Source organism: Rhinopithecus bieti, unplaced genomic scaffold (genome assembly GCF_001698545.2).
Source record: "Rhinopithecus bieti isolate Rb0 unplaced genomic scaffold, ASM169854v2 scaffold_3947, whole genome shotgun sequence".
Classification (NCBI taxonomy): domain Eukaryota; kingdom Metazoa; phylum Chordata; class Mammalia; order Primates; family Cercopithecidae; genus Rhinopithecus; species Rhinopithecus bieti.
This window is the reverse complement of record NW_016804220.1, coordinates 459008-472881: the sequence shown is the minus strand read 5'-3', so window position 1 is coordinate 472881 and position 13874 is coordinate 459008. Positions and strand designations below refer to the sequence as shown.

The following is a 13874-nucleotide window of genomic DNA, read 5'->3' as shown; positions in this document are numbered from 1 at the left end:
ATACCACTTTGCAATGACAGCTCAGCATACTTCACAGTTCTTAACACTATTTTATGAGGAATACAAAATGCCTTTTTATCTAAATTAACAAGCTTTAAAATATTTTAGTATATGTGAGAATAAAGGAATTATAAATCAGTAGGAAAGATGTTAAGGTAGAAGCATCAACAATTAGCTCAGTAGATATTGTCTACATTTATTTTGTACCTTTATAAAACAAGAATATGCTAACCGGCCTGGGAGGCAGAGGTTGCAGTAAGCTGAGATCTCGACTCACTGCAACCTCCATCACCCGGGCTCAAGCAATTCTCCAGCCTCCCAAAAAGCTGGGACTATAAGCATGCGTGACCATGCCCAGCCAATCTTTGTATTTTTTGTAGAGAAGGGGTTTCACCATGTTGGCCAGGCTGGTCTTGAACTCCTGACCTTAGGGGATCCACCTGCCTGGGCCTTCCAAAGTGCTGGGATTACAGGTGTGATTCACTGCACCTGGCTAATTTTTGTATTTTTGGTAGAGACGAGGTCACACCATGTTGCTCGGGTTGGTCTTGAACTCCTGAGCTCAAACAATCCTCCTGCCTTAGCCTCCAAAGGGCTGGGATTACAGGTGTGAGCCACTGGGCCCAATCTACTAACAGAGATTTTAAAACAGCTATTATAAACGTGCAGAGACATAAAGGAAAGTGTGCATACACAATGAGTAAAAGACAAAATCCCAGGAGAAAACAAAATTATAAAATTAAGATAAAAGCAGAAAGCATGGCCGGGCGCATTGGCTCATGCCTGAAATCCCAGCATTTTGAGAGGCCGAGGCAAGTGCATCACTTGAGGTTAGGAGTTCGAGACCAGCCTGGCCAACATAGTGAAACCCTGTCTCTACTAAATATACAAAAATGAGCTGGGCATGGTGGTGGGAGCCTGTAATCCCAACTACTCGGGAGGCTGAGGCAGGCGAATCCCTTGAGCCAGGGAGGCAGAGGTTGCAGTGAACTGAAATTGGACCACTGCACTCCAGCCTGGGCGACAGAGGGAGATTACATCTCAAAAATAAATAAATAAAAGCAGAAAGCAAAGAAACAGGAAATAGGTCTTATAGAAAATTAAATAAGCAAAAATTTGCTGTTTTGAAAAGATTGATAAGATTGATAAACACTTAGCTGGACTAATAAAAACACCCAAAACAGCCGGGCACAGTGGCTCGCGCCTGTAATCCCAGCACTTTGGGAGGCCGAGGTAGGGAGATCGCCTGAGGTCAGGAGTTCAAGACCGGCCTGACCAACATAGAAAACCCCTCTCTACTAAAATACAAAAATTAGCTGGGCATGGTGGCATGAGCCAATAATACCAGCTACTTGGGAGGCTGAGGTGGGAGAATCGCTTGAACCCAGGAGGCAGAGGTTGCGGTGAGCCAAGATCACACCACTGTACTCCAGTCTGGGCAACAGAGCAAGACTCCATCTCAAAAAAACAAAAATCAAACAAAAAAACACCCAAAACACAAATTGCTCATAGCAGAAACGAGAGAACATTACTATAGACCACACAGATAACAAAATTATAATAGACTACTATAAACACATTTATGAACACATTTTGCCAATAAATTTGAAATAACTCTTTTGCCAACAAACTTGAAAGTAAATAAATTCCTTTGGAAAAAAACAAATTATAAAAATGACACAATGGGAAATAGGAAATCTAAAGAGTCATATATCTATTGAAGAAATTATAGTCAAAAACCTTTCCACAAAGAAATCTTCAGGCCCTGGCCGGGCGCAGTAGCTCAAGCCTGTAATTCCAGCACTTTGGGAGGCCGAGGCGGGCGGCTCACGAGGTCAGGAGATCGAGACCATCCTGGCTAACACAGTGAAATCCCGTCTCTACTGAAAATACAAAAAAATTAGCCAAGCGTGGTGGCGGGCGCCTGTAGTCCCAGCTACTCAGGAGGCTGAGGCAGGAGAACAACGTGAACCCGGGAGGTGGAGCTTGCAGTGAGCTGAGATCGCGCCACTGCACTCCAGCCTGGGTGACAGAGCAAGACTCTGTCTCAAAAAAAAAAAAAAAGAAACTAGGCCCTGCTAGTTTCACTATTGAATTCTATCAACAAGCAGTTAAAGAAAAATTCACACAAACTCTCTACAAAACAGAAGAGGGGTGAATTTTTTCCAATGCATTTTATGAAACCAGATATAATGGCAATATAAACACCTGACAACCCAGGCGCAGTGGCTCACGCCTGTATCCTAGCACTTTGCGAGGTCGAGGCGTGTGGATCACCTGAGGTCAGGAGTTCAAGACCAGCCTGACAAACATGGTGAAACCCCCATCTCTACTAAATACAAAAAATTAGCCAGGCATGGTGGCACGTGCCTGTAATCCCGGCTACTTGGGAGGCTAAGGCAGGAGAATCCCTTGAACCCAGGAGGCAGAGGTTGCAGTGAGCCGAGATTACACCATGCACTCCAGCCTGGGCGATAGAGTGAGACTCCATCTCAGAAGAAAAAACGAAGAAAACACACCTGGCAAAGATATCACAAAAAGAGAAAATTATACATTAATTTCTGTCATGTGCATAACTGCAAAAATTCTTTTTTACTACCATAATTAAATTTAATTTTAATTGTACAACTAGTGAGTGTGCAAATAAATTTTTCTTAACAACTGAAATATTGAAATGAAAGATAATATTCCATTTGACTATTCCCCACATCCTATCTCCTTCCTCTTTTCCCTATTTTTAGGATTTTTATGATTTTAGACATTAAAAAATACTTTTATATACACAAATATAGAGGTATTAAATTTTAAAAACACATACGTGGCCGGGTACAGTGGCTCACACCTGTAATCCCAGCAATTTGGGAGGCCGAGGTAGGCAGATCACCAGAGGTCAGGAGTTCAAGACCAGCCTGGCCAGTGTGGTGAAACCTGGTCTCTACTAAAAGTACAAAAAAAAATTAGCCAGGCATGGTGGCAGAGGCCTGTAACCCCAGGTACTTGGGAGGCTAAGACAGGAGAATTGCTTGAATCCAGGAAGCAGAGGTTGCAGTGAGCCAAGATCGCGCCATTGCACGCCAGCCTGGGCTACAAGAGTGAAACTCTGCAACTTGCTTTTTTCTACTAAAATTCTATATATGTTACTTAGCTAGCTTTATTGAGGAATAATTTATATATAATAAAATCACCAACTTTATGTGCACCATTTGATGAATTTTAATGAATGTGTATAGTAATGTAATCACCATCATGATCACCATATAGAACATTTCTGACATCCCTAAAGCTTTCCCTCTTATCCCTATTCAGTCAATTCATAACCCTCATCCCTCAGTCCTGGCAACCTCTCATCTGTTTTCAGTTGCTATAGTTTTACTTCTTCTAGAATTTCATTTAGAAGAAATCATACTGCACGGAGTTTTTTGTTTTTTTTTTGTTTAATCTTAACAAAACATTACCGAATCAATTCACTTGTATATAAAAAAGATTATATATTAAAACAATTGACATTTATTCTAGAAACACAAGGTTAGTTCAGCACTCAAAAATCCATAAATGATAAACTATAAAATATTGATACAAGAAATTGAAGAGGCTACAAAAAAATGAAAAGATATTCCATGTTTATGGACTGAAAGAATCAATATCGTTAAAATGTTCATACCACTGAAAGCGATCTACATATCTAACTCAATGCCTATCAAAATACCAGTGACATTCTCCACAGAAATAGAAAAAAATAGGCCGGGAGCAGGGGCTCATGTCTGTAATCCCAGCACTTTGGGAGGCCAAGGCAGGCAGATCACGAGGTCAGGAAATCGAGATCATCCTGGCTAATATGATGAAACCCCTTCTCTACTAAAAATACAAAAAAATTAGCTGGGCATGGTGGCAGGTGCCTTTAGTCCCAGCTACCCGGGAGGCTGAGGCAGGAGAATGGAGAATGGTGTGAGCCTGGGAGGCAGAGCCTGCAGTGAGCCGAGATCGTGCCACTGCACACCAGACTTGGCAACAGAGCGAGACTCTGTCTCAAAAAAAAAAAAAAAGAAAGAAAGAAACAGAAAAAATAATCCTAAAATTTACATGTACCCACAAAGGACACAGAATATTCAAAGCAATGCCGAGTATTCTGGGTACACTGAAGGAATCACATTACTTGACTTCAAATTATAATACAGAACTACAGTAACCAAAACAGCATGGTACTGTCATGAAAACAGACATATAGACAAATGGAACAGAATACAGAACCCAGAAATAAATTCAGACATGTACAGTGAACTCACTTTTGACAAAGGTGCCAAGAGTATACAGTGGGGAAAGAAGAATCTCTTCAATAAATAGTTCTGGGAAAATTGGATATCCATATGTAAAATAAAGAAAACAGACTCCTATCTCTCATCATATATAAAAATCAAATAAAAATGGATTAAAGATATAAATCTAAGTCGTGAAACTATGAACCTACTAAAAGAAAACATTGGGGAAACTCTCCAGGACATTGACCTGGACAAATACTTCTTGGATAATGCCCTACAAGCACAGGAAACCAAAGCAAAAATGGACAAATGGGATCATATCAAATTAAAAAGCTTCTGCACAGCAAAGAAAGTGATTAACAAAGTGAGGAGACAACCCACTGAATGGGAGAAAATATTTGCAAACTATCCACCTGATAGGGGATTCATAACCAGATTATGTAAGAAGCTCAAATAGCTCAATAGGAAAAAATCTGATAATCCAATTTAAAAACTGGCAAGTGATTGGAACAGACATGTCTCAAAAGAAGACATACAAATGGCAAACAGGTATATAAAAAGGTACTCAACATCATTGACCATCAGAGAAATTCCAATCAAACCTAAAATGATATATCATCTCACCTGAGTTAAAGTGGTTTTTACCCAAAAGACAGGCAATAACAAATGCTGGCAAGAATGTAGAAAAAAGAGAATCCTCTTACACTGTTGATGGGAATGTGAATTAGTATGGAGAACAGTATGGAGGTACCTCAAAAAACTAAACATAGAACTACTGTATGATCCAGCAATCCCCTGCTAGGTATATACCCAAAAGAAAGAAATTAGTACACCGAGGAGATATCTACACTCCCATGTTTGTTGCAGCACTATTCACAATAGCCAAGATTTGGAAGCAAGCTAAGTGTCCATCAACAGATGAATAGACAAAGAAAATGTGGTACATATACACAATGGAATACTATTCAGCCATCAAAAAGAATGAGATCTTGTCATTTCCAATAACATGGATGGAACCTAACAATATGTTAAGTGAAATAAGCAAGTCACGGAAAGACAGACTTCACATGTTCTCACTTATTTGTGGGAGCTAAAAATTAAAACAATTGAACTCATGGAGATAGAGAGTGGAAGGATGGTTATCAGAGGCTAAGAAGGGTAGTGAGGGTGGTGAGGGGATTGTTAATGGGTACAAGGATATAGTTAGATAGAATGAATAAGGTCCAGTATTTGATAGCACAACAGGGTGACTATAGTCAACGATAAATTGTACATTTTAGAAGAATGAAGAGTACAATTGAAATGTTTCTAACACAAAGAAATGAAAAATACTTAAGGTAGTGGATACCCCATTTATCCTGATATGATTATTACACATTATGTGCCTATAACAAAATACCTCATGTGCCCCATAAATATATAGACCTGCTATGTACCCATAAAAATTAAAAATTAAGGGCTGAGCATGGTGGCTCATGCCTGTAATCCCAGAACTTTGGGAAGCTGAGGCTGGAAGATCGCTTGAGTTCAGGAATTCGAGACCAGTCTGGGCAACATAGTGAAACCCTGTCTCTACTGAAAATAAAAATTTAAAAAATAGCTGGGTGTGGTAGTACATGCTCATTGTCCCAGCTACTCCGGAGGCTGAGGCAGTAGGATCACTTAAGCCCAGGAGTTAGAGCTTGTGGTGAGCTATGATTGTGCCACTGCACTGCAGCCTGGGTAACAGAGTAAAACCCTGTCTCAAAAAAAATTAAAAATTAAAAAAATCAATAAACATTTCACCATATTAATAGTATAAAGTAAAATCGCCATATGACTGAATAAATGAAAAATATTATATTTGATGAATTGAATACCCATTTGTGATTTTAAAGTCTATTAGTAAAATACGAATTAAAGAGAACTTCCTCAATCTGATAAAAACTATATTAAAAAAACTTTAAATCTAACATCATACTTCATAGTAAACATCTGAGTGCTTTCCTCACAAGACTGAAAATAAAGCAGAGATGTCAGCTCTTGTCATTTTATACATTTTACTGGAGGTTCTTACCAGTCAATAAGGCAAACAAAAAGCATAAATATTCAAAAGAGTTTGTTATTTTATATTGAAAAAAGGTAGAAAATATACAAGAATCTACAGAGCATCTGCCAGAATTACTAAGAGAATATATCAAAATTAAAAGCTATAAAGTCAATATACAAAATTCAGTTATATTCATTTCTAGTTTCTGCTCAGAGATGCAGAAAGCAGAAAAAAGACATCACTACTAACACTACAGGAATAAAATAATGGACTAAGGCAAGATCACAACTTTTTTTTTAACTCATCCTAGTACTGATGTTTCAGGTCAAAAAATTGTTCCAGAATTGAAGGAGAGACAGAAACCCACAGGAAAAGACAAGATGGGAACATTAACTTTTCTAGGCAAGAAAGCCACAGATATGAGAAGAGTTCTAAAGCAAGGACCTAATTGCTAGAATATGCTTTGGCAGACAAGTAAAAACTTTGAGCCATAAACAGGAATCATCTGTAGCTGCTTTTTTCTTTCTTTCTTCTGTTCTTTTCCTTTTTTTTTTTTTTTTTTTTTTTTTAACAAAAAATCTCCCCCTTTTTGTCCGGTTAAGGGGCCGGGGGGCAATCTCAGCTCCCCGCAACATCCACCTCCCAGGTTCAAGCGATTCTCCTGACTCAGCCTCCTGAGTAACTGGGATTATAGCCGTGCCACCACACCTGGCTAATTTTTGTATTTTTAGTAGAGATGGGTTTCACTGTGTTGGCCAGGTTGGTCTTGAACTCCTCACCTTGTGATCCTCCGCCTCGGCCTCCCAAAGTGCTGGGATTACAGGTGTGAGCCACTGCACCCAGCCCTGTAGCTGTTTTTTGTTTGTTTGTTTTCTGGTTTGGTTTTTATTTGTCCTTATTTGGAAATCTGTCATTCTAAGTAGAGAATAAAGANTTTTTTTTTTCTTTTTTTTTTTTTTTTTTTTTTGAGACACAGTCTCGCTCTGTTGCTCAGGCTAGAGTGCAGTGGCGCAATCTCAGCTCCCTGCAACATCCACCTCCCAGGTTCAAGCGATTCTCCTGACTCAGCCTCCTGAGTAACTGGGATTATAGCCGTGCCACCACACCTGGCTAATTTTGTATTTTAGTAGAGATGGGTTTCACTGTGTTGGCCAGGTTGGTCTTGAACTCCTCACCTTGTGATCCTCCGCCTCGGCCTCCCAAAGTGCTGGGATTACAGGTGTGAGCCACTGCACCCAGCCCTGTAGCTGTTTTTTGTTTGTTTGTTTTCTGGTTTGGTTTTATTTGTCCTTATTTGGAAATCTGTCATTCTAAGTAGAGAATAAAGAGTATATTAATTATATTTTTTAATTTATTAAGGTTTGATTTAATGTATGTATTTAATTTTTATTTGTAATTTCAACTTTTAGATTCAGAGAGTACATGTGCAGGTTTGTTATGCGGGGATATTGAATGTGCTGAGGTTTGAGGGTGTGAATGATCCCATCACCCAGGTACTAAGCATAGTACTCAACAGGTAGATTTTCTGCCCCTACCACTCCCCCGCCACCCTGTAGTAGTCCTCAGTGTCCATTGTTGCCATCTATGGCATGAGTCTCATACTTGTATGTTTATGAGTACCCAATGTTTACCCCCACTTGTAAATGAGAACATGTGGTATTTGGTTTTCTGTTTCTGTATTAATTCACTTAGGATAATGGCCTCCAGCAGCACCCATGTTGCTGCAAAGGACGCATTTCATTTTTTATGGCTGCAGAGTATTCCACGGTGTATATGTACCACACTTTTTTTTTTTTTTTGAGACAGAATCTCGCTCTGTCACCCAGGCTGGAGCGCAGTGGTGCGATCTCAGCTCACTGCAATCTCCACCTCCCAAGTTCAAGCAATTATCCTGCCTCAGCCTCCTGAGTAGCTGGGATCACAGTTGCCCACCACCACGCCCAGCTAATTTTTTGTATTTTTAGTAGAGACAGGGTTTCACCATGTTGGTCAGCCTGCTCTCAAACTCCTGACCTCAGACTATCCATCAGTCTCAGCCTCCCAAAGTGCTGGGATTTCAGGTGTGAGCCACTGCACCCAGCCATGTACCACATTTTTAATCCAATCTACCATTGATGGACACCTAGGTTGATTCAATGTCTCAGCTATTGTGAATAGAGCTGAGATGAAAACAAGTACAGGCTGGGTGCGGTGGCTCACACCCCTAATCCCAACACTTTAGGAGGCCGAGGCAGGCAGATCACTTGAGGTCAGGAGTTTGAGACCGGCTTGGCCAACATGGTGAAACCCTGTCTCTAGTAAAAATACAAACATTAGCTGGGCGTGGTGGTGCATGTCTATCATCTCAGCTACTCAAGAGGCTGAGGTACGAGAATTGGTTGAAACTGGGAGGTGAAGGTTGCAGTAAGCCAAGATTGCACCACTGCACTCCCGCCTGGGTGACAGAGTGAGACTCTGTCTCAAATTTTTAAAAAAGAAAACAGGACGGGTGCGGTGGTTCACACCTGTAATCCCAGCACTTTGAGAGACTGAGGCAGGCGGATCACCTGAGGTTGGGAGTTTGAGACCAGCCTGACCAACATAGTGAAACCCTGTCTCTAATAAAAATACAAAATTAGCCAGGTGCGGTGGCACATGCCTGTAATCCCAGCTACTTGGGAGGCTGAGGCAGGAGAATCGCTTGAACCCAGGAGGCAGAGGCTGCAGTGAGCCAAGATTGAGCCACTGCACTCCAGCCTGGGCAACAAGAGCAAAAACTCTATCTCAAAAAAGAGAAAAGAGAAGAGAAGAGAAGAGAAGAAGTGTGCATGTGTCTTTTTTGTAGAACAAAAAATAATCTGTAGCTCCTCAAAAACTTTTTCTCCTTGAACCCAACTAGACATTCAGTAAAAAATTGATAGAACTCTGAAAAAAAAAATCTCTCTCAAGTTACAGAACTGGGACATGCAACAGCAGCAATGATGGCAAGAAGCTCTAATCAGAACTTTCTCCTCTACAGAATAAAAAAGCCTTCCTCTATGGGTGAAGAGCCAAGAAGCACTCTCTTAGGGTGCTGGTGAAAGCACATTGCTTCTGAAAGTAGGGAACATAAAAAAAGCTTGAAGCCCTAGAAGATGTACAGAAATTCACAATGGATTCAGAACCATGTCAGAAGAAGAGAAAGAGAAAGTCATACCCCCGGGGCCCAGAGGCGGAGTACTTGCCTAAGACTGGCAATCAAATAAAAAAGTATTCTCACGTACCTTCATCACCAGGCTAACTGCTATCAAGATACATATTCTCTGCAAGAGATATTGCAAGAGACATACTCATTCTGAGGCATAGCACCAAAGGAAGACTTAAGGTTGAGGGTGAAATCATCATCAGAAAAACATCCTCTGGCAAACCAACCCCTACCCTCAACACAAGGTATCACCAGAGACATTCAAAGCCCATAGGGTAGACCAGGCGCGGTGGCTCATGCCTGTAATCCCAGCACTTTGGGGGGCCGAGGAGGGCAGATCACCTGAGGTTGAGAGTTTGAGACCAGGCTGATCAACATGGAGAAACCCCATCTCTACTAAAAATACAAAATTAGCCGAGCATGGTGGTGCATGCCTATAATCCCAGCTACTCAGGAGGCTGAGGCAGGAGAATCGCTTGAACCCAGGAGGCAGAGGTTGCAGTGAGCCAAGATCGTGCCACTGGACTCTAGCCTGGGCAACAAGAGTGAAACTCCATCCAAAAAAAAAAAAAAAGCCCATAGGATAGTAAGAATCACACTATAGCAACATCAAATCTCAAGCCCAGCTTTACTCAGAGAAACACAAACCTCTGTACTAAAGGCCTAGTAAAAGAAAAGGCATGTCAGCTGCAGACATAAAATCTACTTATCTCAGTTGCTATGGTTCTACATAAGATGTCCACTTTTCAGCCCCCAGAATTAGCCGGGGGTGGTGGTGGGCTCCTATAATCCTAGCTATTTGGGAGGCTGAGGCAAGAGAATCACTTGAACCCGGGAGGAGGAGGTTGCAGTGAGCAGAGATTGTGCCATTGCACTCTAGCCGGGGCAACAAGAGCGAAACTCCGTCTCAAAAAAAAAAAAAAAAAAATTACTGTCAAGACGAATGTCAAGGACATTTTCCCCTATGTTCTCTCCTCAGAGTTTTATGACTTCAGGTCCTACTTTTTGGTCTTTTATCTATTTTGAGTTGGTTTTTTGGTATAGTGTAAGATAATGGTCCAATATCATTCTTTTGCCTATAGAAATTCAGTTTTCCTGGAACCATTTAGTGAAGAGATGATTTTTTCCTCAGTATGTCCTCTTGGTGCCCTTTTGAAAAATTAGCTAACCATGAATGTTTGGATTTATTTCTGGGAGCTCTATTGTGTTTCACTGGTCTATGTTTCTGTTTCTATGATGGTGCCATACTATATTGATTACTATAGCTTTGTAATATAATTTTAAATCACGATGTGTGATGCTCTGTGTTCATTGCAGCATTATTTACAATAGCTAAGATATGGAAACTTAAGTTCTATTATGATCCTAGTCACTCTTTTTTCAACGCCTCCCTTCACTTCTTGTATCCCTCTCTCCCTTCCTCCCTCTCCTTCTCTCATTCTTCGTTTCCAATATAAATGGAACTACCATATGATCCAGCAATCCCACTACTTGGTATATACCCAAAGGAAAAAATATCAGTATATAGAAGAGATCTGTGCATCCCTTTGTTTATTGAACCAGTATTCACCACAGCAAAAATATGGAATCAACCTAAATGTCCATCAATAGATATATGGATTTAAAAAGTTGTATATATACACATTTAAATACTATTTGGGGCCAGGTGTGGTGGCTAACACTTGTAGTCTCAGCACTTTGGGAGGCTGAGGCAGGTCACCTGAGGTCAGGAGTTTGAAACCAACCTGGCCAACAGGGTGAAACCCCATCTCTACTAAAACTACAAAATTATCCAGGCATGGGGGTGCATGCCTGTAATCCCAGCTACTTGGGAGGCCGAGGCAGGAGAATTGCTTTAACCTGGGAGGCGGAGGTTGCAGTGAGCTGAGATCATGCCATTGCACTCCAGCCTGGGCAACAAGAGTGAAACTCCATCTCAAAAAAAAAAAAAAAAAAAAAAAAGAATTTGGCCACATAAAAAAAAGGAAATCCTATCATTTGCATTAACATGGATTGAACTAGAGGTCATTATGTTAAGTGAAGTAAGTCAGACACAGAAAGACAAATATGTCACTCATATGCGTCAGCTTAAAAAGTTGATCTCATAGAAGTAGAGTAGAATGATAGCTACCAGAGGCTGGGAAGGGTGTGTGAGTAGTGGGGGGATGAACAGAGGTTGGCTGGTGGGTTCAAACATTCAGTTAGGCAGAAAAAATAAGTTCTAATGTTCTATAGCAGAGTAGGGAGACTATAGTTTATAACAATGTATTATATAAATAGCTAAAAGAAGGGACTTGAAATGTTCCCAAAACATAGAAATAATAAATATTCGAGGTAATAGATACATGAAGTACCCTGATTTGATTATTATATATTCTATGCATATAACAAAATATTGCCTATACCCCATCAATATGTATTAATATTACATATCATTTAATTTTTAAAAAAACGGAGCCTTGGAGAGGTGATTAGGTCATACAGTTCCACCCACATGAATAGGACTACTGCATTTATAACAGAAGTTTGAGCGACACTGTTTGCTTCTCCTGCCGTGTGAGGACACAGCTAGAAGCCATTTTTGAAGCAGAGAGTAAGCCCTCACCTAACACCAAACCAGCTGGTCCTTTGATCTTGGACTTCCCATCCTCTAGAACTGTGAGCAATGCATTTCTATTGTTTATAAATTACCAAGTCTAAGGTATTTTGTTATAGCTGCCCAAACAGACTAAGATACTTGCTAAAGGATTTGTTGCTAGTTTTTGTATATCAGATTAATGTTTGACTAATTGGCTTTTGGGATCTCTTCTAATTCTAAAATTTTATGTTTTAGTGTCATGTGAACAAAGGAGTATTAACCATGATTTGATACACAACACAGCCCAAAGATAAAATGGAATGAGCATAGGCCAATGGTTCAGTCTCTGAGAAATTCCTCTCAGAGGATGGTTATTTATGAAAAGCAATGACAGGCCGGGCGCAGTGGCCTGTAATCCCAATACTTTGGGCGACTGAGGTGGGTAGATCACCTGAGGTCAGGAGTTCGAGACCAGGCTGGCCAACATGGTGAAACCCTGTCTCTACTAAAAAAATACAAAAGTTAGCCGGGCATGAAGGCGGGTGCCTGTAATTCCAGCTACTTGGGAGGCTGAAGCGGGAGAATCGCTTAAACCCAGAAGGCAGAGGTTGCAGTGAGCTGAGATTGCGCCACTGCACTCCAGCCTAAGCAACAGAGCCAGACTCCATCTAAAAAGAAAAAAAACTTGCTCTAACCTCACACTCAGTAAAGCAATCAGCAAGCAGTCATCCAACCATTTGCTAAAATAACTTAATTAAAAAATTATTTATTGTCAGTATATACATTCTGCAAATATATCCATCAAAACAGCACTGTTCTTCTCACTTATTGGGAGATTCAGAAGTTTTACTTTGAATTTCTTTGGTGTTAAATAGAAATAGTCTTTTGCACTGCTAATAAGGTCATCGGACTCAAAAAACATGTATCAATTATCTAAATCACCATTGATATTTAACTCCAATTAGTATAAAAGCTAATTCATGCCCAAACATAACAAACAAGACTTTATCATCTATGCCTACATCAGTTTACCAAGTCAATATTTTTAAGCTATTTAATCTTATTGAAGTACAAAATGTAGAGTTATATTTGAAAGATATACTTAACTGTATCTCCATCAGCAGGTATTTGTGTGGGCATACGCATTGTTCTTTCCGCCATGCTACACTAAAAGAGCTGGAAATTTAAAAAAAATTTTTTTTTAAATTACTTACAAAGGCTATATTCTTACGACATAATTTAGATCAATTAGGGGGCATAATATAGGTATTTTCGCAAGCTTCAGTTTTTAGTTCACACTATTAATCTGTTTTAAACTGTGGCTATCTTGCTAGATGGGCTTGTATATGATGAATAGTATGTAATATTCAACTTATAATGTAGAGTAATACATTTGACCATAAGCATACAAAAAGCATCTTAAAGTTAAATTCCCTTTGGAAATCAAGAGGATAAGAGCACTCTTCTTCTTTAAATGATTCTATGGTCATAAGAAAGGAAAGCAGAAAATTTTGCTTTAAAAAATGGTTAATAAAAAAAAAAGCAAGACATTAATAAGCACTTAACTTTCCAGAGTAGCATACCAGAGGAGGCTTGAGCATTTGAATTTACCCATTGAAGGAGAATTGTGAAAGCAGACCTTAAAACCTCTAAACAAGTCCTTTAGACACTGAACTAAAATAATGATAATTCTCATTTATGAAGCATCTATTATGCACCTAGCATTGTGCTAAGGGTTTATGTGCTTTATTTACCTCTGTTAGTCCTCATAGTAGATCTGAGATACATGTATTTTCATTGCCATATGCCAGGTGAAAAAATTCAGACTCAGAAAGATTAAGTAACTTA

At 39.8% G+C, this 13874-nt stretch overlaps 1 protein-coding gene across 1 annotated transcript in view; it reads right to left on the bottom strand.

Moving 5' to 3' along the window:
• Nucleotides 1-13178, bottom strand: part of SEPTIN14 (septin 14) — an 89106-nt gene extending 75928 nt beyond the window's left edge. Inside the window, exon 1 of the mRNA XM_017867300.1 lies at nt 13134-13178. Coding sequence (XP_017722789.1) covers nt 13134-13172 — 39 coding nt within the window. The 5' untranslated portion in view covers nt 13173-13178. The remainder of the gene's footprint in view (nt 1-13133) is intronic.
• Between the last annotated feature and the right edge of the window lie 696 nt (nt 13179-13874).